The sequence below is a fragment of the Hemitrygon akajei genome, chromosome 28 (genome assembly GCF_048418815.1).
Source record: "Hemitrygon akajei chromosome 28, sHemAka1.3, whole genome shotgun sequence".
NCBI classification, from domain to species: domain Eukaryota; kingdom Metazoa; phylum Chordata; class Chondrichthyes; order Myliobatiformes; family Dasyatidae; genus Hemitrygon; species Hemitrygon akajei.
The window spans coordinates 11,532,248-11,556,548 of NC_133151.1; the positions used below are offsets into that span (position 1 = coordinate 11,532,248).

Sequence of the window (24,301 nt, forward strand, 5' to 3'; positions counted from 1 at the left end):
GTGTAAAGTGAGTAGAGCAAGGGGAATCAGCTGATGGAATCGTGGAGATTTCTTTTTGAACTCCCGCTTATCTTTCTTCGTGGCGTTGACGCCTTTCGGGTCCCTCTCCCCGACCCCAAACCCCCCCACCCACTCCTCACCCAGCCACCCGAATCACGGTTGATAACACCGCCCAGATTAGTGCCGCCGTCAATCTTGGAACAATGCCCCCACCCTCCCCCAAATGCAGACGCAATGAACGCCCGATTGAGGTTCAGTTTGCCGCCCCCGGGCTCAGTGTCAAGGTGGACCCCAAGATCAACGTCAGGATGGCGTTTTCAGATGCCGCGCCGTTCCTATTCGTGATTGGGGAAGTGTGTGTGTGTGTGTGTGTGTGTGTGTGGGGTGGGGGGTTTGGTAGATGGGTGAAATAGATATGAAGTATTTTTTTAAAAAATAGAGTCATCGAGAAGTAGACTGCAGAAATAGGCTCTTCGGCCCATCTAGTCCGTGCCAAAACCACTTAAACTGCCCATACCCATCGCACTGCACCTGGACCACAGCCCTCCATACCCCTACTAGCCAGAAATATACAAATTTCTGTATGGTTTCGCAACCGCCCGATTGTCATGCCAACCCTGCGCTCAACCTTGTCAGTCACATCCTTGTGATCACGTCCGTCTTACCCACGCCGCCTCTGCCAACCGCAATCTGCTGATTACTCACTTTCCCAGTTCGGAGAATTCGAGTTGCAATTTTGCCAACTTTTATTTTCCCAGAATCCACCTGGGCAGGATATATTCCCCAGCACCTGCTCTCTCCATCTCAGATCGGAGGTGACACCATGCTGCGCAAACTTCCCCGCCTGACCCTCCTGTTGGCGCTGGGCATCGTCGGTGCCTCCTGTTCCACTGGGGTAAGTCGTGGAAATGGGATTACTGCAGGAAAATTAAGGGCAATTGAATCCTATTTGCGTTGGGAATTAACTGCCTCCAAAACGGAGGTGGGGCCCGCCCCGTGACCCCTGTGTTGGGGGAGGGGGAATCAGCTAAGGTTCCTGCTCCCCGTCACTGAGCGGTCACTCCCGGGTCAGAGACGGGGGTGGGATCAGCCAGGGTCACAGAGAATGAGCGTTGTTAAATCTACCTCCTACTTCTGGATCTATCGATTTCGGTTGCGACTGCGAGAAAACGGAGCTCCTTCGCCTGGATTGTGGCTGTACCCAGTCTCTGGGATCATGCTGTGTAGAACGACCCCGCACTCCCCAGCCCACCCCCACTCCATTCTTCCTCCACACCAGGTGTGATTGCGCCTTAAGATTGCGTCCCTGGCCCTGATAAACTGTGGGATTTTCAAGAAAGGGAGGAGGTGGGCGCTACCGAGACGCGGGTGACCGGCGAGATTCGATGTGGTGACCTTGATTCAGGTCCAGACTCTGACCGGCTGCTGGACTAATGAACTGGGGTCGACGGCGAACATCATGATGGACGAGGACGGGACCCTGCAAGGCATCTACAGATCCGCAGTGTCCCGCACTGGGACGCAGGCTGAAGGGGAGCTAATCGGATTCCAGGTCGATATCGCGCATCCGACCTTTGGGTTTGTGGTGAAGTGGACTACAGGTACGTTCGCCGCTATTCCGCCCGCTCCCTGCCCGAGCTCCTGGGGATCCGCGGCCCCCTCCCTCTGTCTCCTCGCCTCCCTCTGACTTGAACACTAAGGTGGCGCACCCCTGCGGGTGGGAGACAGCGAAGGAGCGCCACAACGTGGGGTGGGCAGTACTGAGTCTCCCTCGGTCCTGTGGGAGGGGCGCCACTGAGACGGCACAGCACTCTGGGGAGGTCGGCAGAACCGAGGGCATCCCATGCTGTGGGATGGGGGTCTGAAGAAAGAGCGTGAGGGGGGGGGGGGCGACACACTGTGGGACAGGAGGTGAGCAAGGAGCGTCCCGCTGTGGGAGGGGCGGTACTGAGGGACGGTCAAGGAATAAGAAGGGTGATGATCCGGGGAAGTGTCACAATGTGGGAAGGGCTGTACCGAGGGAGCGCTGCACTGCGGGAGGTGATTACTGAAAGGGGGACTGTACTGCGGAAGGCGCTTAATGTGGGAGGGCCTGTGTTGAGGGACTGAAGAAACTCGTCAGGCCTTATTTTAAAATCCTTTCTGTGCCCAGAGTCGGTCCGGGGGAATGTCACAGCGTGGACCGGACAGATGTTTGTCGCAGAAGGAACCCAAACTTTGAAGACGATGTGGCTTCTCCGATCAGGATCCTCCGTCGACGGCAACTGGGCGGCGACCCTGTAAGTTCTGAATCTCTTGGATAGACGCGCAGATCCAGAGGACTGTGCGCCCTCTCTTCTCCGCGCCACGATCCACGGGGTCGTGCGTTCAAATCCCACTCCAGAGATCTGAGCAGAAGGTCTGGGCTGCTGGCACTGGGGGGGGCGCTGCACTGTGCGAGGGAGCTCCACGCTATGGGCGGGGCTGTGAAGAGGAAGGGCCACGCTATGGAAGGGTTATTGAGTGAGTATCGTACTGGGGGGGGGGGGGGTAGGGGTCAGCGAGGGTCGGTAACGTCGCTCTGTAGGAGGAACGGATGAAGAGGGAGCATTGTACAGATTTGGATGGATGAGGAGAGAGTGTCGCACTGAGTGACAGCGATAAGGAAGCGCCGACAATGGGAGAGGTGGTGAGGGCGGGGGCGCGTTGAGGGGAGTGCGAGGGGAGTGAATGAATGAATGCATGAACAGTGAGTCTATTCTGATGGTGAGGCTGGGGAGGGAGTGTGATATCGAACTCCAGGATATCCTTGGGTGGTGAAAGGCGCTACAGAAATGGAGGGATTCCACCTTGAAATGCGGCGACTCAGCAGGATTTCAGCTCCGGTGCAAACGGCTGGGAAATTCTCCGCACCGGGAGAGAGGGTCCACAATTCCAGGAGCAAAGGGCTTTGTCCCCGGTCCCTGGGTCAGACGGGACGGGTGACACAGTGATTCACCAAAGTGGTAGGCCGACTCTCTGTCCATAACCCCAACTATTCCTGCCGTGGGTGTGTGTGATGGGACGGTGTGGAGAGAGATTCACTCTGTGTCTGACCCCGGGAGTGTGTGATGGGACGGTGTGGAGGGAGTTTCACTCTGTGTCTGACCCCGGGAGTGTGTGATGGGACGGTGTGGAGGGAGTTTCACTCTGTGTCTGACCCCGGGAGTGTGTGTTGGGATAGTGTAGAGGGAGTTTCACTCCGTGTCTGACCCCGGGGAGAGTGTGATGGGACGGTGTGGAGGGAGTTTCACTCTGTGTCTGACCCCGGGAGTGTGTGTTGGGATAGTGTAGAGGGAGTTTCACTCTGTGTCTGACCCCGGGAGTGTGTGATGGGATAGTGCAGAGGGAGCTTCACTCTGTGTCTGACCCCGGGAGTGTGTGATGGGACGATGCGGAGGGAGATTAACTCTGTGTCTGACCCCGGGAGTGTGTGATGGGATAGTGTGGAGGGAGCTTCACTCTGTGTCTGACCCTGGGAGTGTGTGATGGGACGGTGTGGAGGGAGCTTCACTCTGTGTCTGACCCCGGGAGTGTGTGATGGGATGGTGTGGAGGGAGTTTCACTCTGTGTTTGACGCCAGGGGTGTGTGATGGGACGGTGTAGAGGGAGTTTCACTCTGTGTCTGACCCCGGGAGTGTGTGATAGGTCGGTAAAGAGGGAGTTTCACTCTGTGTCTGACCCCGGGAGTGTGTGATGGGATGGTGTAGAGGGAGCTTCACTCTGTGTTTGACCCCGGGAGTGTGTGACGGGACGGTGTGGAGACAGTTTCGCTGTGTCTGACCCCGGGAGTGTGTGATGGGACGGTGTGGAGGGAGCTTCACTCTGTGTCTGACCCCGGGAGTGTGTGATGGGACGGTGTGGAGGGAGCTTCACTCTGTGTCTGACCCCGGGAGTGTGTGATGGGACGGTGTGGAGGGAGCTTCACTCTGTGTCTGACCCCGGGAGTGTGTGATGGGACGGTGTAGAGCGAGTTTCACTCTGTGTCTGACCCCGGGAGTGTATGATGGGGCGGTGTGGAGGGAGCTTCACTCTGTGTCTGACCCCGGGAGTGTGTGATGGGGCGGTGTGGAGGGAGCTTCACTCTGTGTCTGACCCCGGGAGTGTGTGATGGGACGGTGTAGAGGGAGCTTCACTCTGTGTCTGACCCCGGGAGTGTGTGATGGGACGGTGTGGAGCGAGTTTCGCTCTAACCCCTTCTGACTGCGTCACGACTCCCTGCTTTGGGATTACTGGGTGGAAACGCTGACGTTACCCGGACTCCGATGTGACAATTAGATAAAGTGACCGGGCGGAAGTGAAGTGGGAATTCTGCAGACTGGATCACCCTGTGAAAGGCGGATCGGAATGTTCCCGGTTCCACCTGACTCGTGTCTCTGATCACCCGTCTCTTTCTCCGTTGGGAACAGGACGGGGACGGACATATTCACTCGTTGTATCGTGAAGTGCGGATCTGCGGGCGGAGACGGAAGTGAGCGGGAATGTGACCCCGGCGAGTAAGGATTGTAGGGGAGATGGGGCGCCAAATGCGATGGGCGGAATACTCGCTGCCTTTCAATTTCTGTAATCGGCTGATCGTTATGAATCATAATCTCATTAAAAGAAACATTTTAACCACCAGATTTCAGTGTCGTCTGGACGTGTCTCCCCACAGAGTGAGGGACAGATGTGGGAAGACGGTGTGGGCAGGTAGAGCGATGTGTGCAGGTGTGGGAAGATGTAGGAAGGTGTGGACAGATATATGCAGGTGTGGGAAGAGGTGGGGAGGAGTGGACAGATATGGGAAGGTGTGGGCGATGTGTGCAGGTGTGGGAAGAGGTGGGGAGGAGTGGACAGATATGGGAAGGTGTGGACAGATATATGCAGGTGTGGGAAGAGGTGGGGAGGAGTGGACAGATATGGGAAGGTGTGGACAGATATGTGCAGGTGTGGGAAGAGGTGGGGAGGAGTGGACAGATATGGGAAGGTGTGGACAGATATGTGCAGGTGTGGGAAGAGGTGGGGAGGAGTGGACAGATATGGGAAGGTGTGGACAGATATGTGCAGGTGTGGGAAGAGGTGGGGAGGAGTGGACAGATATGGGAAGGTGTGGACAGATATGTGCAGGTGTGGGAAGAGGTGGGGAGGAGTGGACAGATATGGGAAGGTGTGGACAGATATATGCAGGTGTGGGAAGAGGTGGGGAGGAGTGGACAGATATGGGAAGGTGTGGACAGATATGTGCAGGTGTGGGAAGAGGTGGGGAGGAGTGGACAGATATGGGAAGGTGTGGACAGATATATGCAGGTGTGGGAAGAGGTGAGAAGGTGTGGACAGTCACAAACTGAGTGAAAGGGCTACGCTGAGGTTAGCTGGGAGATCAGGAGTTCGTTTGTAAGCCTTTGATAAGTCTCCGCTGAAGGGTCAGTTAACAGTAGGGTAGCAGCTGTCCTTGAGCCCGGTGGTCCGTGTATTTTCAGCCCGACGGCTGAGAGAGGGATTTTAAAAACGCAAACACGAGGAAATCTGCAGATGCTGGAAATTCAAACAACACACTCAAAATGCTGGTGGAACGCAGCAGGCCAGGCAGCGTCTATAGGGAGAAGTACAGTCGACGTTTCGGGCCGAGACCCTTCATAAGGACGAACTAAAAGAAGAGATAGTAAGAGATTCGAAAGTAGGAGGGGTAGGGTGAAACTAATAGACAATAGACAATAGGTGCAGGAGTAGGCCATTCGGCCCTTCGAGCCAGCACCGCCATTCAATGTGATCATGGCTGATCATCCACAATCTGTACCCCGTTCCTGCCTTCTCCCCATATCCCTTGACTCCACTATGTATAAGAGCTCGATCTAACTTTTTCTTGAAAGCATCCAGAGAATTGGCCTCCACTGCCTTCTGAGGCAGAGCATTCCACAGATCCACAACTCTCTGGGTGAAAAAGTTTTTCCTCAACTCCGTTCTAAATGGCCTACCCCTTATTCTTAAACTGTGGCCTCTGGTTCTGGACTCCCCCAACATCGGGAACATGTTTCCTGCCTCTAGCGTGTCCAATCCCTTAATATACAAGCCCAGTCGCTCCATTCTGTCAACATATGACAGTCCCGCCATCCCAGGAATCAATCTTGTGAACCTACGCTGCACTCCCTCAATAGCAAGAATGTCCTTCTTCAAATTTGGATACCAAAACTGAACACAATACTCCAGGTGTGGTCTCACTAGGGCCCTGTACAACTGCAGAAGGACCTCTTTGCTCCTACACTCAACTCCCCTTGTTATGAAGGCCAATATGTCATTAGCTTTCTTCACTGCCTGCTGTACCTGCATGCTTACTTTCAGTGACTGATGAACAAGGACACCTAGATCTCGTTGTACTTCCCCTTTTCCTAACTTGACACCATTCAGATAGTAATCTGCCTTCCTGTTCTTTCCAGCAAAGTGGATAACCTCACACTTATCCACATTAAACTGCATCTGCCATACATTTGCCCACTCACCCAACCTGTCCAAGTCACCCTGCATTCTCCTAACATCCTCCTCACATTTCACACTGCCACCCAGTTTTGTGTCATCTGCAAACTTGCTAATGTTACTTTTAATCGCTTCATCTAAATCATTAACGTATATTGTAAATAGCTGCGGTCCCAGCACCGAGCCTTGCGGTACCCCACTGGTCACTGCCTGCCATTCTGAAAAGGACCCGTTAATCCCTACTCTTTGTTTCCTGTCTGCCAACCAATTTTCTATCCATGTCAGTACCCTACCCCCAATACCAGGTGCTCTAATTTTGCCCACTAATCTCCTACCTGGGACCTTATCAAAGGCTTTCTGAAAGTCCAGGTACACTGCATCCACCAGCTCTCCATTGTCCATTTTCATAGTTACATCCTCAAAAAATTCCAGAAGATTAGTTAAGCATGATTTCCCCTTCGTAAATCCATGCTGACTCAGACTAATCCTGTTACTGCTATCCAAATGTGGATTTCATCTTTTATAATTGACTCCAGCATCTTCCCCACCACTGATGTCAGGCTAACTGGTCTATAATTCCCTGTTTTCTCTCTCCCTCCTTTCTTAAAAAGTGGGATAAAATTAGCTACCCTCCAATCCATAGGAACTGATCCTGAATCTACAGAACATTGGAAAATGATTACCAATGGGTCCACGATTTCTAGAGCCACCTCCTTAAGTACCCCGGGATGCAGACCATCAGGTCCTGGGGATTTATCAGCCTTCAGTCCCATCAGTGTACCCAACACCATTTTCTGCCTAATGTGTATTTCCATCAGTTCCTCCGTTACCCTGGGTCCTCCGGCCACTGTTACATCTGCGAGATTGTCTGTGTCTTCCCTAGTGAAGACAGATCCAAAGTACCTGTTCAACTCATCGCCATTTCCTTGTTCCCCATAATAAATTCACCCGTTTCTGCCTTCAAGGGCCCAACTTTGGTCTTAACTAATTTTTTCCTCTTCACATACCTAAAGGAGCTTTTACTGTCCTCCTTTATATTCTTGGCTAGCTTACCTTCGTACCTCATCTTTTCTCCCTGTATTTTTAGTTATCTTCTGCTGCTCTTTAAAAGTTTCCCAATCCTCTGGCTTCTCGCTCATCTTTGCTATGTTAAACTTCTTATCTTTTATTTTTATGCTGTCCTTGACTTCCCTTGTCAGCCATGGTCACGCCCTACTCCCCTTACAATCTTTCCTCGTGTCTGGAAGGAACTGATCCTGCACCTTCTGTATTATTCCCAGAAATACCTGCCATCGTTGTTCCACTGTCATCCCTGCTAGAGTATCTTTACAGTCAACTTTGGTTAGTTCCTCCCTCATGTCTCCATAGTCCCCTTTGTTCAACTGTAATACTGACTCTTCCGATTTTCCCTTCTCCCTCTCAAATTGTAGATTAAAACATCATATTATGGTCACTACCTCCTAATGGATCCGTTACCTCGAGTTCCCTTATCAGATCCAGTTCATTACACAACACTAGATCCAGAATTGCCTTCACCCTGGTAGGCTCCAGTACAAGCTGCTCTAAGAATCCATCTCGGAGGCAATCCACAAACTCCCTTTCTTGGGGTCCAGTACCAACCTGATTTTCCCAGTCTACCTGCATGTTGAAATTCCCCATAACAACCGTAGCATTACCTTTGCGACATGCTAATTTTAGCTCTTGATTCAATTTTCACCCTATATCCAGGCTACTATTTGGGGGCCTGTAGATAACTCCCATTAGGGTCTTTTTGCCCTTACAATTTCTCAGTTCCATCCATACTGACTCTACATCTCCTGATTCTATGTCAGCCCTCGCAAGGGACTGAATTTCATTCCTCACCAGCAGAGCCACCCCACCCCCTCTGCCCACCTGTCTGTCCTTTTGATGGGACGATTACCCTTGAATATTCATTTCCCAGCCCTGGTCCTCTTGCAGCCGTGTCTCTGTTATTCCTACAACATCATACTTGCCGATTTCCAACTGAGCCTCAAGCTCATCCACTTTATTCCTTATACTTCGTGCATTCATATATAATACTTTTAATCCATTACTCCTCTTGCTTCTCACATCGATCCCTATTGCACTTGGCCGTACACTCCGATCCCTTCCTGAGCTTTCTGCCCTTTAAATTCTGTTGTCTTTCTTAACTTTTCTTATTCTCTCTTTCCCTTTAACTCCATCCTTATATTTCCAGTTCGTCTCCTCCACACCCCCACCCCACTTATTAGTTTAAACACACCCGTGTAGCAGTGGCAAACCTGCCTGTCAGAATGCTGGTCCCCCGCCCGTTAAGGTACATCCTGTCCCTTTTGCACAATTCATGCTTACCCCAAAACATACCCCAGTGGTCTAAAAATCTGAAACCCTGCTTGCCGCACCAGCTCCTCAGCCACACATTGAGATCCCCTATCTCCCTGTTCCTGCCCTCACCAGCACGAGGAACTGGAAGCAAACCGGAGCTAACCACCCTGGAGGTCCTGCTTTTCAGCCTTCTTCCGAGTTCTCTGATGTCACGCTGCAGAATTTCTTTCCTCTTCTTCGCGACGTCATTTGTGCCGACGTGCACTACGACTTCCGGCTGTTCACCCTCACCCTTGAGGATGCCCTGCTATTGATCCGTGACGTCCTGGATCCTGGCTTCGGGGAGGAAACACACCCATCCTTAAATCCTGCCTGTTGCCGCAGAAACCCCTTTCTGTACCTCTCACTATGGAGTCCCCTACTACCACGGCCCTATCTCCTCGGCTTTACTTCAGCGCCAAGTTTTGACTCGCAGACCTGTTCGCCTCTCAGACTGGCAGTGTCTTCTGTCCCGACAGCCTCCAAGAGGGTGAACCTGTTTTCAAGTGGCACATCCCCCGGGGTCTCCTGTACTTCAAGCATCCATCCCTTCCTCATCGTCGTCCCCCGTTCTCTCTTCCGGTATCTTCGGTGTAACGATCTCGCGGTAGGTCCTGTCCAGAAAACTCTCTTATAAAACAGGCACGGTCTATTTTCCTGCTATATATTTGCTGGAGTGGAGCAAGTGGAAGGGGTGGGGGGATTAGATGGAAGGGAGAAGGGGAGGAGGAAGATATGGGACAGGGAGAGAGAGAGGGTGGGGTAGGAGAGGTACAGAAATAGAGAGGACGAGAGGAAAGAATTTGGACAGGGAGACAATGGGAAAGGGAGATGGAATGGGTGAGGGTGGAGGAGAAGAAAGAGAGGTGGGGAGGGGAGAAGGGAAATAAGGAGAGGGGAAAGGATAATACATTTGGAAGCGAAAGATGGGGGCAGCGGGGGAGAATTAAAGGATGGTGCGCAGTGTTGAGGGAGTTGGAGGAGGGAGCTGAGGTCAAAAGCAAAGGCGGGTGTACGGAGAGCGGCCGTGAGCTGCGGGAGGGACACGGACTAAAGAGGAAAACGCGTAGTTGGAGTGGTGGGGGTGGGCGGGGTTACCTGGGATGACGGGAGAGGCGGGGTGAGTTTCGAGGAGGTCGGGGTGAGGGGTGGGCGGGGGCGATTGCGCCATTTTAGCCGCGCTGGTGAGAAAGGTGATGACGAATAAGTAGAAGGGGAGTCTGGCGTGGGTGTTTATGAGAGAGATCAGGACACAGTATCCCGGGTCTCTTACCCACTCTGTTCTTTGCCTCTTGAGCCTTCAGAGTATTGGAAGGACTGGATAGAGTGAACAGGGGCGGACGTTTCCAATAGCGGGGGAGCCTAGATCCAGGGGGCACAGCCTCAGAACAGAGGGACGTCCATTTAGAGCGGAGATGAGGAATTTCTTCAGCCAGTTAAATCATTGCCACAAACGGCTGTGAATAAGTTCTTGAGTATTAAGGGTGTCAAAGTTTAAGGGAAAGGCGGGAGAATGGGGTCGAATCAGGCAGTGAAATGCGGCCTTGGCCGTCAAATCAGATCCGGGACGGTTCTGCTGGGCCCGGCTGCAAGAGCCGTCACGTTTCGGGCGCCAACATCGTCTGCCCACAATTTACTAACCCGAACGTTGCTCCGAGGAAACCCACGCGGTCACGGCGAGAACGTACAAACTCCTTTCGGGAATCGAACACGGATCGCCGTAATGGCATTTTTATCCTCCGTCCCCAGGTCACCTGATAACGGTCACGTTACCGTGTCGCCCCAAAACTTTTGCTTCCCATACCGGGAGTCGAACCCGGGCCGCCTGGGTGAAAACCAGGAATCCTAACCGCTAGACCATACGGGAGACGCTGAAAGACGATAGCGGGGTACTTCGAAGGAATTGAGAGGCGATTTATTCAGACAGAGAGTGTTGTGTAATTACAACACAATGTTTAAATAACGTGGTACAATAACAATGTTTAAACGGATACGAAAGGCTTCGAGGAAGACAGGCAGAAGACTGGCAAAAGCATCTACTTCAGATCGGGAACTGGGTCGGATCCAACAAGATGGACCGAATAGCCATTTGTTTTCTGGGACTGTCTTCCTGCGTGATCCTCAAACCCTCTGTATTTCACTCAACGTCTTCGGCTCACCCGGCTCCCTCTGCCTCTCTATCCCTTCACACTCGGTCACGCTTCGAAGAAACAAGACCTTCGGCCCCCTAAATCGATACTAACCATCACTCAGCCACTTCAAACCAGCAGATCGCAGGATTCATGGACTCCGTCTGCGCTACTCGCTGCCCTGGGAAAGCGGACCACATAATCAGAAATCCCTCCTGCCCCGGACACTCTCCCTCCTCCCCTTTCCTACTGGGCAGGAGGTAGAGAAGCCTGAAAGAACGGCGGCGAATACAGCGCGTTCCACCGATACCCCGCAGGAAGACGCGCTGTTCCGCGTCCATCAGCTGTCGGCGACCCTTCCGGAGATGTTCCGTGATCTGCGGAGTTCCTCCGGAATTTCATGTCTTACTCTACGTAAGTTGCCCAGCTTGATGTTAACCCCTTGACCCGGACCCTCCCCAACCCACCCCAGACACAGCACCCGCAGGTGAAGGTCTGCGCGACAGAGCCGGAGGGTGCGGGTGACTTCTACCGGCCAGAGCGGAGGGGTCTTCCGACGCCCCCTGTGAATGCGAGCTCTCCTGCGAAAGTCCTCCTCCTCCTCTCCGCTCTATTCCGAAGGTGGCCCCTCTGGTCCTAAACTCCCCCGCGGGGTGAATGCTGGCAGGCTCCTCCTCCATCGGGCTGGGTGAGACGTGAACTAGGGGTGTTAGGTTAAGGGTTGCCTGAAGGATTATTTCTTCTCTCGTGGGATGGAGATGACAGGGGATCTGGTGGATGCAGATTCAATTGTAACATTTAAGAGAAATTTGAATGGGTACAAGGGGGGCTGTGTTACCGGTGCAGGTAGATGGCGCTAGGCAGAACACCAGGCTGCCACTGACTAAATGGGCCGAAGGGCGTGTTTCTGAGCTGCAGTGTTCTATAACTGGATGCCGGGAGGAACCCAGCCGGTTGGGTAGCGTCAGTAGAGTCAAAGAGGAATGGTCGACGCCTCCGGTCCCCGCACCTCTTGAATCTACAGACGGTGTGCGACCCCCTGGCTTCCTTGGCTCCTTTTTGCATCTGCAGACCCTCGTGCCCTGTACCATTAAACCCCGGGTCGGTGTAACGGCGTTACTGTGTCGGTCCAAAACGTTTGCTTCCCACACAGGGAGTCGAACCCGGGCCGCCTGGGTGAAAACCAGGAATCCTAACCGCTAGACCATATGGGAGACGCTGAAAGGCGATAGTGGAGATACTGTGGATGCCAAGTCATTGGTTTATTTAAGGCAAAGGCTGACATTGGTGGTAGGCAGCCGTCGATCATTAGAAATGGTTCCGTCGGGCCTAGCAGAAAGCCAAGATTGGGTTTGCTTCTCAGAGGCCGTTAGAGACGCACGCCATTTGGAGCACTTTATAGGTAGTGGGGCTTATTCCTACTGCCACTCCCGGCTGTGCCAAGCTGGAGTACCAAGGCTGAAAGACTCCTGACTACACACAGGGCGAAAGCTGGAGGTCGGAGTTGAGAGGGAAAATGGATCAGCCATGATGAAATGGCTGAGCCGACTCGACGGCTAATTCTAACTCTGCCTAAGTCTGGCCTAATTCTGCTCCTATATCACATGGAATCTCATGGAATGTCTGCCTCAGGAAGTGGGAGAGACAAATTCACAAACAACACTGAACTGGCACTTTGGACAGATACTCAGATAGGAAAGGTGAGGGGACTCGGCCAAATACGGACACATGGGATTCGATGGATAGGATTCTTTGTCAGCATGGATGAGATGGGCCGCATGGCCTATTTTCCTGCTATATAGTTGCAGGAGTGGAACAACGGGAAGGAGGGGGGGGGGAGATGGAAGGGAGAAGGGGAGGAGGAAGATATGGGGCAGGGAGAGTGAGGGGTGGGGTAGGAATGGTAGGGAAATAGAGAGGGCGAGAGGAAAGAGTTTGGGCAGAGACACAATGGGAAAGGTAGATACAATGGGAAATGGAAAGGGGAAAGGTTAATACAATGGGAAGTGAAAGATGGGGTAGCGTGGGAGAATGAAGGGATGGTGGATAATGGTGGGTGAGGTGGGAGAAGGATGCATGAGGAGTAAATGCGTTGGGAGACGGGAATGTGTGGGAAAGTGGAGAGGGAGTGGGAGAAGGGAGTTGAGGTCAAACGCAAAGGTTCGTGTACGGAGAGCGGCCGTGAGCTGCGGAAGGGACACGGACTAGAGAGGAGAACGCGTAGTTGGAGTGGTGTGGTGGAGGGGTTACCTGGGATGACGGCAGAGGTAGGGTGTGTTTCGAGGAGGTCGGGGTGAGGTGTGGGCGGGGGCGTTTGCGCCATTTTAACCGTGCTGGGGAGAAAGGTGATAACGAAGAAAGGTGAGATAGGGGACACACTGTCCCGGGTCTCATACACAGTCTGTTCTCTAACTCTTGAGCCTTAAGAGTATTGAATGGAACAGATAGAGTGAACATGGAGCGGATGTTTCCAATAGTGGGGTTGGGGGTGGGGGGTGGGGGTGGCGCAGAGACTCAGAACAGGGGGACGTCTATTTAGAACGGGGATGAGGAGGAATTTCTTCAGCCGGTGGCCAGTGAATCTGTGGAATTCATTGCCACAAACGGCTGTTGGTAGGGTCTGATTAATATGGGTGAAGGCAGGAGAATAGCGATTGAAAAGGATCATTAATCAGCCATGATGGATTTGCAGAACAGATTCGATGGGTCGGACGGTTTGATTTCCCCCCTATGTCTTACATCCTTAAAAGATTCAGAAGATCCCACCTCAGAATCCTTGTAAGGATGCAATTAATCCGGAGAGAGCGCGGAAACCATTGGGCGTTTCGTCTCAGGGACTGAAGGTCTTAAATTACAAGGAGCAGCTGGATTATCTGCCGCTGATTCCTCTCGGAGGAGTCTGAGGAGGGATCTCACAGAGATTTGTAAATAACGTCTCCCACGCGGTCACGGGCGAGAATGCACAAACTCCTTTCGGGAATTGACCCGGGTCGCAGTATTTGCGTTTTGTTCTCCGTCCCCTGCTGACGGCCACGCTACCGCGTCGCCCCAAAAGGCCTGCTTCCCACGCCGGGAGTCGAACCCGGGCCGCCTGGGTGAAAACCAGGAATCCTAACCGCTAGACCATATGGGAGACACTGAAAGACGATGGGGGGGGGGGGGGGGGGGGGGGGATACTTCGAAGGGATTTGAGAGGCAACTTCTTCACAGAGAGGATGCTTTGTAAATACAATGCTGGGTACAATAACAATGTTTAAAAGGCACTCGCACACGGATAGGAGAGGCCTCGAGGGAGACACGCCAAAGACAGGCAAAAGCAGCTACTTCAGATGGAGAACTGGGTCGGATCCCACAAGATGGACCGAATAACCTGATCCCCGTGCTTTCTGAGATTGTCTTCCTGCTTTATCCTCCAACACTCTGCATTTCACTCACCGTCGCCGGCCCACCCGGCTCCCCTCTGCCTCTCCCACCCTTCACACTCATGGAAACAAGCCCTTGGCCCCCCCCCCCCCCGAATCGATACTAGCCATCACTCAACCACGTCAATCCGCAACATCACAGGATCCGTGGACTCCGTCAGCACTTCTCGCCGCCTCGGGAAATCTGATAACATAACCAAAGATTCCTCCTGTCCCGAACGTTCTCCCTTCTCCCCTTTCCCATCGGGCAGAAAACACAGAAACATAGAAAACCAGGCTCTTCGGCCCACAAAGTTGTGTCCAAAATGTCCCTACCTTAGAAATTACAAGACTTCCCCAAGCCCTCTATCTTTCTAAGCTCTCAAAAGACCCTATCGTATCTGCCTCCACCACTGTTACTGGTGTGGTGAACTACATATACCTGTCTGGACACGCCCCTCTGCTGACTGCTCCTGTGGCTCCTGCCACAGACCCCGGTATAAAGGCGGTTGGAGGCACTGCTGCCCCCTCAGTCTCCAGGATGTTGTGTGGTGGTTTCTTATAGCTAATAAAAGCCTATCGTTTGCCTCCCGTCCCCCAGAGTTATTGATGGTGCATCAGCCGGCAGCCCATTCCACGCACTCACCACTCTCTGAGTAAAAACTTACCCCTGACATCTCCTCTGTACCTACTCCCCAGCACCTTAAACCTGTGTTCTCTTGTGGCAACCATTTCAGCCCCGGGAAAAAGCCTCTGACTATCCACACGATCAAAGCCTCTCATCATCTTATACTCCTTTGTCAGGTCACCTCTCATCCTCCGTCGCTCCAAGGAGAAAAGTTCACTCAACCTATTCTCATAAGGTATGCTCCCTAATCCAGGCAACATCCTTGTAAATCTCCTCTGCACCCTTTCTATGATTTCCACATCCTTCCTGTAGTGAGGCGACCAGAACTGAGCACAATACTCCAAGTGGGGTCTGACCGGGGTCCTATATAGCTGCAACATTACCTCCCGGCTCCTAAATTCAATTCCACGATTGATGAAGGCCAATACACCGTACGCCTTCTTAACCACAGCGTCAGCCTGCGCAGCTGCTTTGAGTGTTCTATGGACTCGGACCCCAAGATCCCTCTGATCCTCCACACTGCCAAGAGTCTTGCCATCAATACCATATTCTGCCATCATATTTGACCGACCAAAATGAACCACCTCACACTTATCTGGATTGAACGCCATCTGCCGAAGATACAGAAACCTGAAAGAACGGCGGTGAATACAGCGCGTTCCACCGATTCCCCGCAGGAACACGCGCTGTTCCGCGTCCATCAGCTGTCGGCGACCCTTCCGGAGATGCTCCGTGATCTGCTGAGTTCCTCCGGCATTTCATGTGTTGCTCTAGCCACGTTCCACAGATTGGCGTTAAACCCTCGACACGGACCCTCCCCAACCCACCCCAGACACGGCACCCGCTGGCGAAGGTCTGTGCGGCAGAGCCGGAGGGTGCGGGTGACTTCTACCGGCCAGAGCGGAGGGGTCGTCCGACGCCCCTGAGAATTCGCACACTCCTGCGAAAGTCCTCCTCCTCCTCTCCGCTCTGAAAGGGACGTATGTCACTTCCGAATGTGGCCCCTCTGGTCCTAAACTCCCCCGCGGGGTGAATGCTGGCAGGCTTCTCCTCCATCGGGCTAGGTGAGACGTGAACTAGGGGTGTTAGGTTAAGGGTGAAAGGTGAACTGCCTGAAGGATTATTTCTTCTCTCGTGGGATGGAGATGACAGGGGATCTGGTGGATGCAGGTTCAATTGTAACATTTCAGAGAAATTTGAATGGGTACAAGGGGGGCTGTGTTACCGGTGCAGGTAGATGGCGCTAGGCAAAACACCAGGCTGCCACTGACTAAATGGGCCGAAGGGCCTGTTTCTGAGCTGCAGTGTTCTATAACTGGATGCCGGGAGGAACCCAGCCGGCTGGGTAGCGTCAGTAAAGTCAAAGAGGAATGGTCGACCTCTCCTGTCCCCGCACCTCCTGCATTCACAGACGCTGCGCGACCCCCTGGCTACCTTGGCTCCTTTTGCATCTGCAGTCCCTCGTGCCCTGTTCCATTAAACCCCGGGTCGGTGTAACGGCGTTACTGTGTCGCCCCAAAACGTTTGCTTCCCGCACCGGGAGTCGAACCCGCGACGCCAGGGTGTCATTGGTGTCATAACTAGCATTGGCCTTGACCTTTCCGCGTCAATATAGTGCGTTACACCGCTGCCCTCAGGAACACGTACTATTCCATCAACATCAGCTGTCCGCCACCTTCCGGAGATGCTCAGTGATCTGCTGAGTTCCTCCGGCATTTTCTGTCTTCTCTTGACACCATTCCCATGAGCACCGGCGGGCTTTCCCCCCTCGGACTGGGTGAGACGGGAACTAGTGGTCTTATGTGAAGGGTGAAAGGTGAAATATTTAAGGAGTAACCTGAGGAGCAGATTGCTCACTCGGAGTGTGGTGAGAGAGTGGGAAGCGAGTTGAAAGCCGACCTGATGGATGCAAGATAAATTGTAATGTGTTACCGGTGGAAGCAGATGGGACTGGGCAAAGCAGTGGGCTGACATTGCTTAAACGGGCCGAAGGGCCTGGTTCTGTTCGACGGTGCTCGATAACGGGTGCTGGGAGGATCCCAGAAGATTGGATAGCGTCAGGAGAGTCAAAGGGGAATCGGCGACGATTCGGATGCCGAACCTCCTGCCTCCGTAGACGCTGCACGACCCTCTGTACCCGGTTTCTTTCTTTCATCTGCTCTTTACGGAAATAGAACCCGGGTCGCTGGAATGGCGTTACGCTAAAGCTGATCGGCGGTTATCGTGTCGCCCTAAAACGTTTGCTTCCCACACCGGGAGTCGAACCCGGGCCGCCTGGGTGAAAACCAGGAATCCTAACCGCTAGACCATATGGGAGAAGCTGAAAGGCGTTGGCGGGGATACTGTGGGTGCCAAGTCATTGGGTTATTTAAGGCAAAGGCTGAGATTAGAGATAGGGAGCCGTCGATCAGTAGTACGGCCGGAGCTAGCAGCTAAGCCACACGTGAAGACCAAAGGTTGGACTTGGTTGTCAGGGGCTGTTAGAGACGCGCGCCATTCGGAGCACTTTATAGGTAGTGGGGCTACCAGCTCCGGCTATGACAGCCCTAAGGTCCAAGGATGAAAGATTCTTTTTTTTTTTTTTTTTTCTTTTTTTTTTTTTTTTTTTTTTTAATTCACGTGAACCTTTATTTAACTGACAAAAGTACAAAGAAAAGATTTTCAATAATTTTACTGACCAACTTAATTGTATTTTGTAAATATACACAAATTTAGAATTTGGTGGCTGCAACACACTCATCAAAAGTTGGGACAGAGGCATGTTTACCATTGTGTTACATCACCTTTCCTTTTAATAACACTTTGTAATCATTTTGGAACTGAGGATACTAATTGTAGTAAATTTGCAATTGGAAATTTTGTCCATTCTTGCTTGATACAAGACTTCAGCTGCTCAACAGTCCATGGTCTCCATTGTCTGATTCTCCTCTTCATGATGCGCCATACATTTTCAATAGGAGATAGATCTGGACTGGCAGCAGGCCAGTTAAGCACACGCACTCTGTGTCTACAAATCCACGCTGTTGTAGCCCGTGCAGAATGTGGTCTGGCATTGTCCTGCTGAAATAAGCATGGACGTCCCGGGAAGAGACATCGCTTTGATGGCAACATATGTCTCTCTAAAATCCTAATATACGCCTCAGAGTCAATGGTACCTTCACATACATGCAACTCACCCATGCTGTGGGCACTGATGCACCCCCATACCATCACAGATGCTGGCTTTTGCACCTTTCGCTGATAACAATCAGGATGGTCGTTTTCATCTTTGGCACGGAGAACTCGACGCCCGTTTTTTCCGAAAACCAGCTGAAATGTGGACTCATCTGACCACAGCACATGGTTCCACAGTATTTCAGTCCATCTGAGATGAGCTCGGGCCCAGAGAACTCACCGGCATTTCTGCATAGAGTTGATGTATGGCTTCCTCCTTGCATAATACAGTTTCAAGTTGCATTTCTGGATGCAGCGCCAGACTGTGTTAAGTGACAATGGTTTTCCGAAGTACTCCCGAGCCCAGGTGGCTATAATTGTAACAGTAGCATGACGGTTTCTTAGGCAGTGCCGCCTGAGGGCTCGAAGATCACGTGCATTCAACAGTGGTTTCCGACCTTGCCCTTTAGGCACTGAGATGTCTGTGAATTCTCTGAATCTTTTCACAATATTATGTACTATAGATGTTGAAAGACCTAAATTCTCTGCAATCTTTTTTTTTTTTTCCAAATTTTATTTAAATTTTTAAATGATTACAAGTGAAGAAAAAAAGATATGTGACCCTTCCCCCCTCCCCTTAATCCCTCCCCCCTAACTACCCTATATAAAAAAAAATTAAAAAAGAAAGAAAAGAAAGAAAGAAAGAGTGCCTGGTTGTTGGTAGGTCTCCACATGCTCCATGGAGTTCTTAATAACTTTAGTATATATATTTATTTCTTTCCCCAAGTAGCCATTAATTTTCTCTTCAGAGCACCTATATATTTAATCCTGTCTTTTGTAAATAAGGGCCCCAGATTTTCAAAAATGTTTCATATTTATCTCTTAAGTTATAAGTAATTTTTTCTAATGGAATACAGCCATAGATTTCTTTTTTCCAACAATCTATACTTAAATATGTATCTGATTTCCAAGTAATTGCAATAGCCTTTTTGGCTACAGCCAGCGCAGTTTTTATAAATTCTTTCTGATATTTATTAAGTTTGAGTTTTGGTTTTGTCCCTTCAATATCACCTAGTAAAAGTAATATTGGATTATGAGGGAGTTTTATTCCCATAATTTGTTCCAATAAAAGTCTTAAATTTGTCCAAAAAGGTTGAATTTTAGAGCAAGACCATGTAGAATGTAAAAATGTACCAGTTTCTTGGTTACATCGGAAACACTGATCAGATAAAGTTGGATTTAATTTATTTATTTTTTGTGGTGTAATATATAATTGATGTAAAAAATTATATTGCACTAATCTTAACCGAACATTTATTGTATTTGTCATACTGTCAAGACACAGTCTTGACCAATTTGTTTCTTCAATTTTAATATTCAAATCACTTTCCCATTTTTGTCTTGACTTATGGACTCCTTGTTTAGTTGCCTGGTTTTGAATCAAATTATACATACAAGATATAAATTTTTTAATATTTCCTTTTTGAATTAAAATTTCTATTTCTTTAGATTTCGGCAATAACATTGTTTGACCTAGTTTTTCTCTTATATAAGCCCTTAATTGAAAGTAACAAAATAAAGTGTTATTTGATATTTTATATTTATTCTTTAGTTGATCAAATGACATTAATATACCTCCTTCAAAACAATCTCCTATATATTTAATCCCTTGTTGAAACCAATTATATAAAAGTTGATTGTCCATTGTAAAAGGAATAAGTCTATTTTGAATTAAAGATCTCTTTGCTAATAAAGATTTTTTTGTCTCATCATCAACATTTATCTTATTCCATAAATCAATCAAATGTTTTAATATAGGAGATTCTTTCTTTTCCCGTATCCATTTAGATTCCCATTTATATATAAAATCTTCTGGTACGTTTTCTCCTATTTTGTCCATTTCTATTCTAATCCATGCCGGTTTATCTTTCTCAAAAAAAGATGCAATAAATCTAAGTTGATTTGCTTTATAATAGTTCTTAAAATTTGGAAGTTGTAACCCTCCTAGATCAAATTTCCATGTCAATTTTTCCAACGATATTCTTGACATCTTACCTTTCCAAAGAAACTTCCTCACATATTTATTTATCTCTTGAAAAAACTTCTGGGGTAATTGTATTGGTAATGATTGAAATAAATATTGTAGTCTAGGGAATATATTCATTTTTATAGTATTTACTCTACCTACTAATGTTATTGGTAATGCCATCCATTTATCAAGATCCTCCTGAATTTTTTTTAAAAGTGGTAAATAGTTTAATTTATATAAGTTTTTTATGTCATTATCAATTCTTATACCTAAATATTTTATACCATTTGCCGGCCATCTAAATTGAGTTATTAATCGACATTGACTATAATCTCCATTAGTAAGAGGTAAAATTTCGCTTTTATCCCAATTTACTTTATAACCTGATATTTTCCCATATTCTTCTAGTCTATAAGATAATTTACCCAATGAATGTAATGGATCTGTTAAATAAAGTAGAACATCATCAGCAAATAAATTAATCTTATATTCTTCCTGATTAACTCTAAAACCCTTAATATCTGGATCCATTCTGATTAATTCAGCTAATGGCTCTATTGCCAACACAAACAAAGCAGGTGACAATGGACAACCTTGCCTAGTTGATCTTGTTAACTGAAATGGTGTCGAAATTTGACCATTCGTCACTACTTTAGCTTTGGGATTAGTATTCAAGGCATTAATCCATCTTATAAATGGTGTTCCTAATCCATATTTTTCCAATACCTTGAATAAAAAATCCCATTCCAATCTATCAAACGCTTTTTCTGCATCTAAAGCAACTGCCACACTCATTTCCTCCCTCTTTTGCGCTAAATGGATTATACTAATTAATCGGGTTATGTTATCTGCCGATTGTCTATTTTTGATAAATCCTGTTTGATCCATATGCACTAATTTTGGTAAACATTTAGATAATCTATTAGATAAGATTTTTGCTATTATTTTATAATCAGTATTTAATAAAGAAATAGGTCTATATGATGCTGGTTTTAGAAGATCTCTATCTTTTTTTGGCAACACTATTAAAACAGCTGTTGAAAAAGATTCTGGAAGTCTATGTGTTCTTTCCGCTTGATGTATTAACTCCATAAAAGGAGAAATTAATAAATCTTTAAACTTTTTATAAAATTCAGGCGGAAAACCATCTTCTCCTGGGGATTTATTACTTTGAAGTGATCCTAGAGCTTCTTCAACTTCCTTCACTGTAAAAGGCATACCTAATCCCTTCTGTTCTTCCATATCTAATTTTGGAAGAGTTATTTGTGCTAAAAATCTTTCTATCTTAGCATCATCGTTTTTTGATTCTGATTTATACAACTCAGAATAAAAGTTCTTAAAAGCCTCATTAATTTCTAGAGGCTTATAAGTAACCTCATTCACTTTTGTTCGGATTGCATTTATTGTTTTGGAAACCTGATCTGTTTTTAATTGCCATGCAAGGACCTTATGTGATCTTTCACCTAGTTCATAATATCTCTGTTTAGTTCTCATAATTGCTTTTTCTGTTCGATATGTCTGGAGTGTATTGTATTTTAACTTCTTATTGATAAGTTGTCTTCGTTTTTCTTCTGTCATATTTCTTTGAGATTCTTTTTCTAATTTTATAATCTCTTTTTCCAGTTGATCTATTTCTATCATATATTCCTTCTTAATTTTAGAAGTATAACTTATTATCTGACCTCTCAAATATGCCTTCATTGTTTCCCACAGTATGAATTTATCATCAACTGAATGTAAATTTGTATCTAAAAAGAACTGAATTTGTTTTTTCATAAAATCACAAAAATCCTGTCGTTTTAGTAAAATTGAGTTAAATCTCCATCTATAAATTGATTCCTCTTTATCTATCATAATCATTGTCATTATTAAAGGAGAGTGATCAGACAATATTCTTGCTTTATATTCCACATTTTTCACTCTATCTTGAATATTCGTTGATAATAAGAAAAAATCTATCCTTGAATATGTTTTATGTCTATTTGAATAAAATGAATAATCTCTTTCTTTTGGATTGATTCTTCTCCATATATCAATCAAATTTAGATCTTTCATCAATGATAGAGTTAATTTTACTACTTTTGATTTTGTAATAGCCTTTATTGATCTATCTAAAACTGGATCTAGACAAAAATTAAAATCTCCACCTATTAATATTTTATCATGTGCATTAGCCAAATTCAGAAAAACCTCCTGTATAAATTTTACATCGTTTTCATTTGGTGCATAAATATTCATAAGTGTCCATAGTTCTGAAAAAATTTGACAATGTATAATTAAATATCTTCCTGCCGAATCAATTAATACATTTTGTATTTTAATTGGTAAGTTTTTATTAACCAATATTGCAACTCCTCTCGCCTTTGAATTAAATGAAGCTGCAATAACATTTCCAACCCAGTCTCTTTTTAATTTCTGATGTTCTATGTCCGTTAAATGAGTTTCTTGTAAGAAAGCTATGTCTATTTTCATTTTTTTAATATATGTTAAAATTCTTTTTCTTTTTACTGGTCCATTAAGCCCATTAACATTAAAACTTAAAAAATTCAATAAGTTAGTCATTATTTTTAATTATGTTACTCCAATCTATAATAATACCTAATCTTTCAACTGTCATGGTATCTTGGGAAATCCTTTTAGAAGTCTCCATGTTGCTATGTGTGTCCCCACCAATCATCCAGGCAAAAAAGTAAAAGAAAAATAGAGTATAAGGAAAAAAACAAAATACCCCCCTACTAATGTTGTGAAAGAATCTGTGGAATTCATTGCCACAAACGGCTGTTGGTAGGGTCTGATTAATATGGGTGAAGGCAGGAGAATAGCGATTGAAAAGGATCATTAATCAGCCATGATGGATTTGCAGAACAGATTCGATGGGTCGGACGGTTTGATTTCCCCCCTATGTCTTACATCCTTAAAAGATTCAGAAGATCCCACCTCAGAATCCTTGTAAGGATGCAATTAATCCGGAGAGAGCGCGGAAACCATTGGGCGTTTCGTCTCAGGGACTGAAGGTCTTAAATTACAAGGAGCAGCTGGATTATCTGCCGCTGATTCCTCTCGGAGGAGTCTGAGGAGGGATCTCACAGAGATTTGTAAATAACGTCTCCCACGCGGTCACGGGCGAGAATGCACAAACTCCTTTCGGGAATTGACCCGGGTCGCAGTATTTGCGTTTTGTTCTCCGTCCCCTGCTGACGGCCACGCTACCCGCGTCGCCCCAAAAGGCCTGCTTCCCACGCCGGGAGTCGAACCCGGGCCGCCTGGGTGAAAACCAGGAATCCTAACCGCTAGACCATATGGGAGACACTGAAAGACGATGGGGGGGGGGGGGGGGTGGGGGGTGGGGGGGGGGGGGGGGGGGGGGGGGGGGATACTTCGAAGGGATTTGAGAGGCAACTTCTTCACAGAGAGGATGCTTTGTAAATACAATGCTGGGTACAATAACAATGTTTAAAAGGCACTCCGCACACGGATAGGAGAGGCCTCGAGGGAGACACGCCAAAGACAGGCAAAAGCAGCTACTTCAGATGGAGAACTGGGTCGGATCCCACAAGATGGACCGAATAACCTGATCCCCGTGCTTTCTGAGATTGTCTTCCTGCTTTATCCTCCAACACTCTGCATTTCACTCACCGTCGCCGGCCCACCCGGCTCCCCTCTGCCTCTCCCACCCTTCACACTCATCCAGCTTCAAGGAAACAAGCCCTTCGCCCCCCCCCCCCCCGAATCGATACTAGCCATCACTCAACCACGTCAATCCGCAACATCACAGGATCCGTGGACTCCGTCAGCACTTCTCGCCGCCTCGGGAAATCTGATAACATAACCAAAGATTCCTCCTGTCCCGAACGTTCTCCCTTCTCCCCTTTCCCATCGGGCAGAAAACACAGAAACATAGAAAACCAGGCTCTTCGGCCCACAAAGTTGTGTCCAAAATGTCCCTACCTTAGAAATTACAAGACTTCCCCAAGCCCTCTATCTTTCTAAGCTCTCAAAAGACCCTATCGTATCTGCCTCCACCACTGTTACTGGTGTGGTGAACTACATATACCTGTCTGGACACGCCCCTCTGCTGACTGCTCCTGTGGCTCCTGCCACAGACCCCGGTATAAAGGCGGTTGGAGGC

At 48.3% G+C, this 24,301-nt stretch overlaps 1 protein-coding gene and 5 non-coding genes across 6 annotated transcripts; 1 reads left to right on the forward strand and 5 right to left on the reverse strand.

The window, feature by feature from the left end:
• The first annotated feature begins 780 nt into the window (after window positions 1-780).
• On the forward strand, window positions 781-4,640 carry LOC140717470 (avidin-like). Its single transcript, XM_073031050.1, has 4 exons — window positions 781-895; window positions 1,406-1,601; window positions 2,153-2,279; window positions 4,428-4,640. The coding sequence occupies exons 1-4, from the start codon at window positions 824-826 to the stop codon at window positions 4,516-4,518; spliced, it is 486 nt and encodes a 161-aa protein (XP_072887151.1). The 5' UTR covers window positions 781-823; the 3' UTR covers window positions 4,519-4,640.
• A 5,987-nt stretch (window positions 4,641-10,627) lies between these two features.
• On the reverse strand, window positions 10,628-10,699 carry trnae-uuc (transfer RNA glutamic acid (anticodon UUC)). Its single transcript has one exon. It is a non-coding gene; the product is annotated as a tRNA-Glu (tRNA).
• Window positions 10,700-12,103: 1,404 nt separating this feature from the next.
• On the reverse strand, window positions 12,104-12,175 carry trnae-uuc (transfer RNA glutamic acid (anticodon UUC)). Its single transcript has one exon. It is a non-coding gene; the product is annotated as a tRNA-Glu (tRNA).
• Window positions 12,176-14,022: 1,847 nt separating this feature from the next.
• On the reverse strand, window positions 14,023-14,094 carry trnae-uuc (transfer RNA glutamic acid (anticodon UUC)). The gene has a single exon. It is a non-coding gene; the product is annotated as a tRNA-Glu (tRNA).
• A 3,140-nt stretch (window positions 14,095-17,234) lies between these two features.
• On the reverse strand, window positions 17,235-17,306 carry trnae-uuc (transfer RNA glutamic acid (anticodon UUC)). Its single transcript has one exon. It is a non-coding gene; the product is annotated as a tRNA-Glu (tRNA).
• Window positions 17,307-23,405: 6,099 nt separating this feature from the next.
• trnae-uuc (transfer RNA glutamic acid (anticodon UUC)) lies at window positions 23,406-23,477 on the reverse strand. The gene has a single exon. It is a non-coding gene; the product is annotated as a tRNA-Glu (tRNA).
• Between the last annotated feature and the right edge of the window lie 824 nt (window positions 23,478-24,301).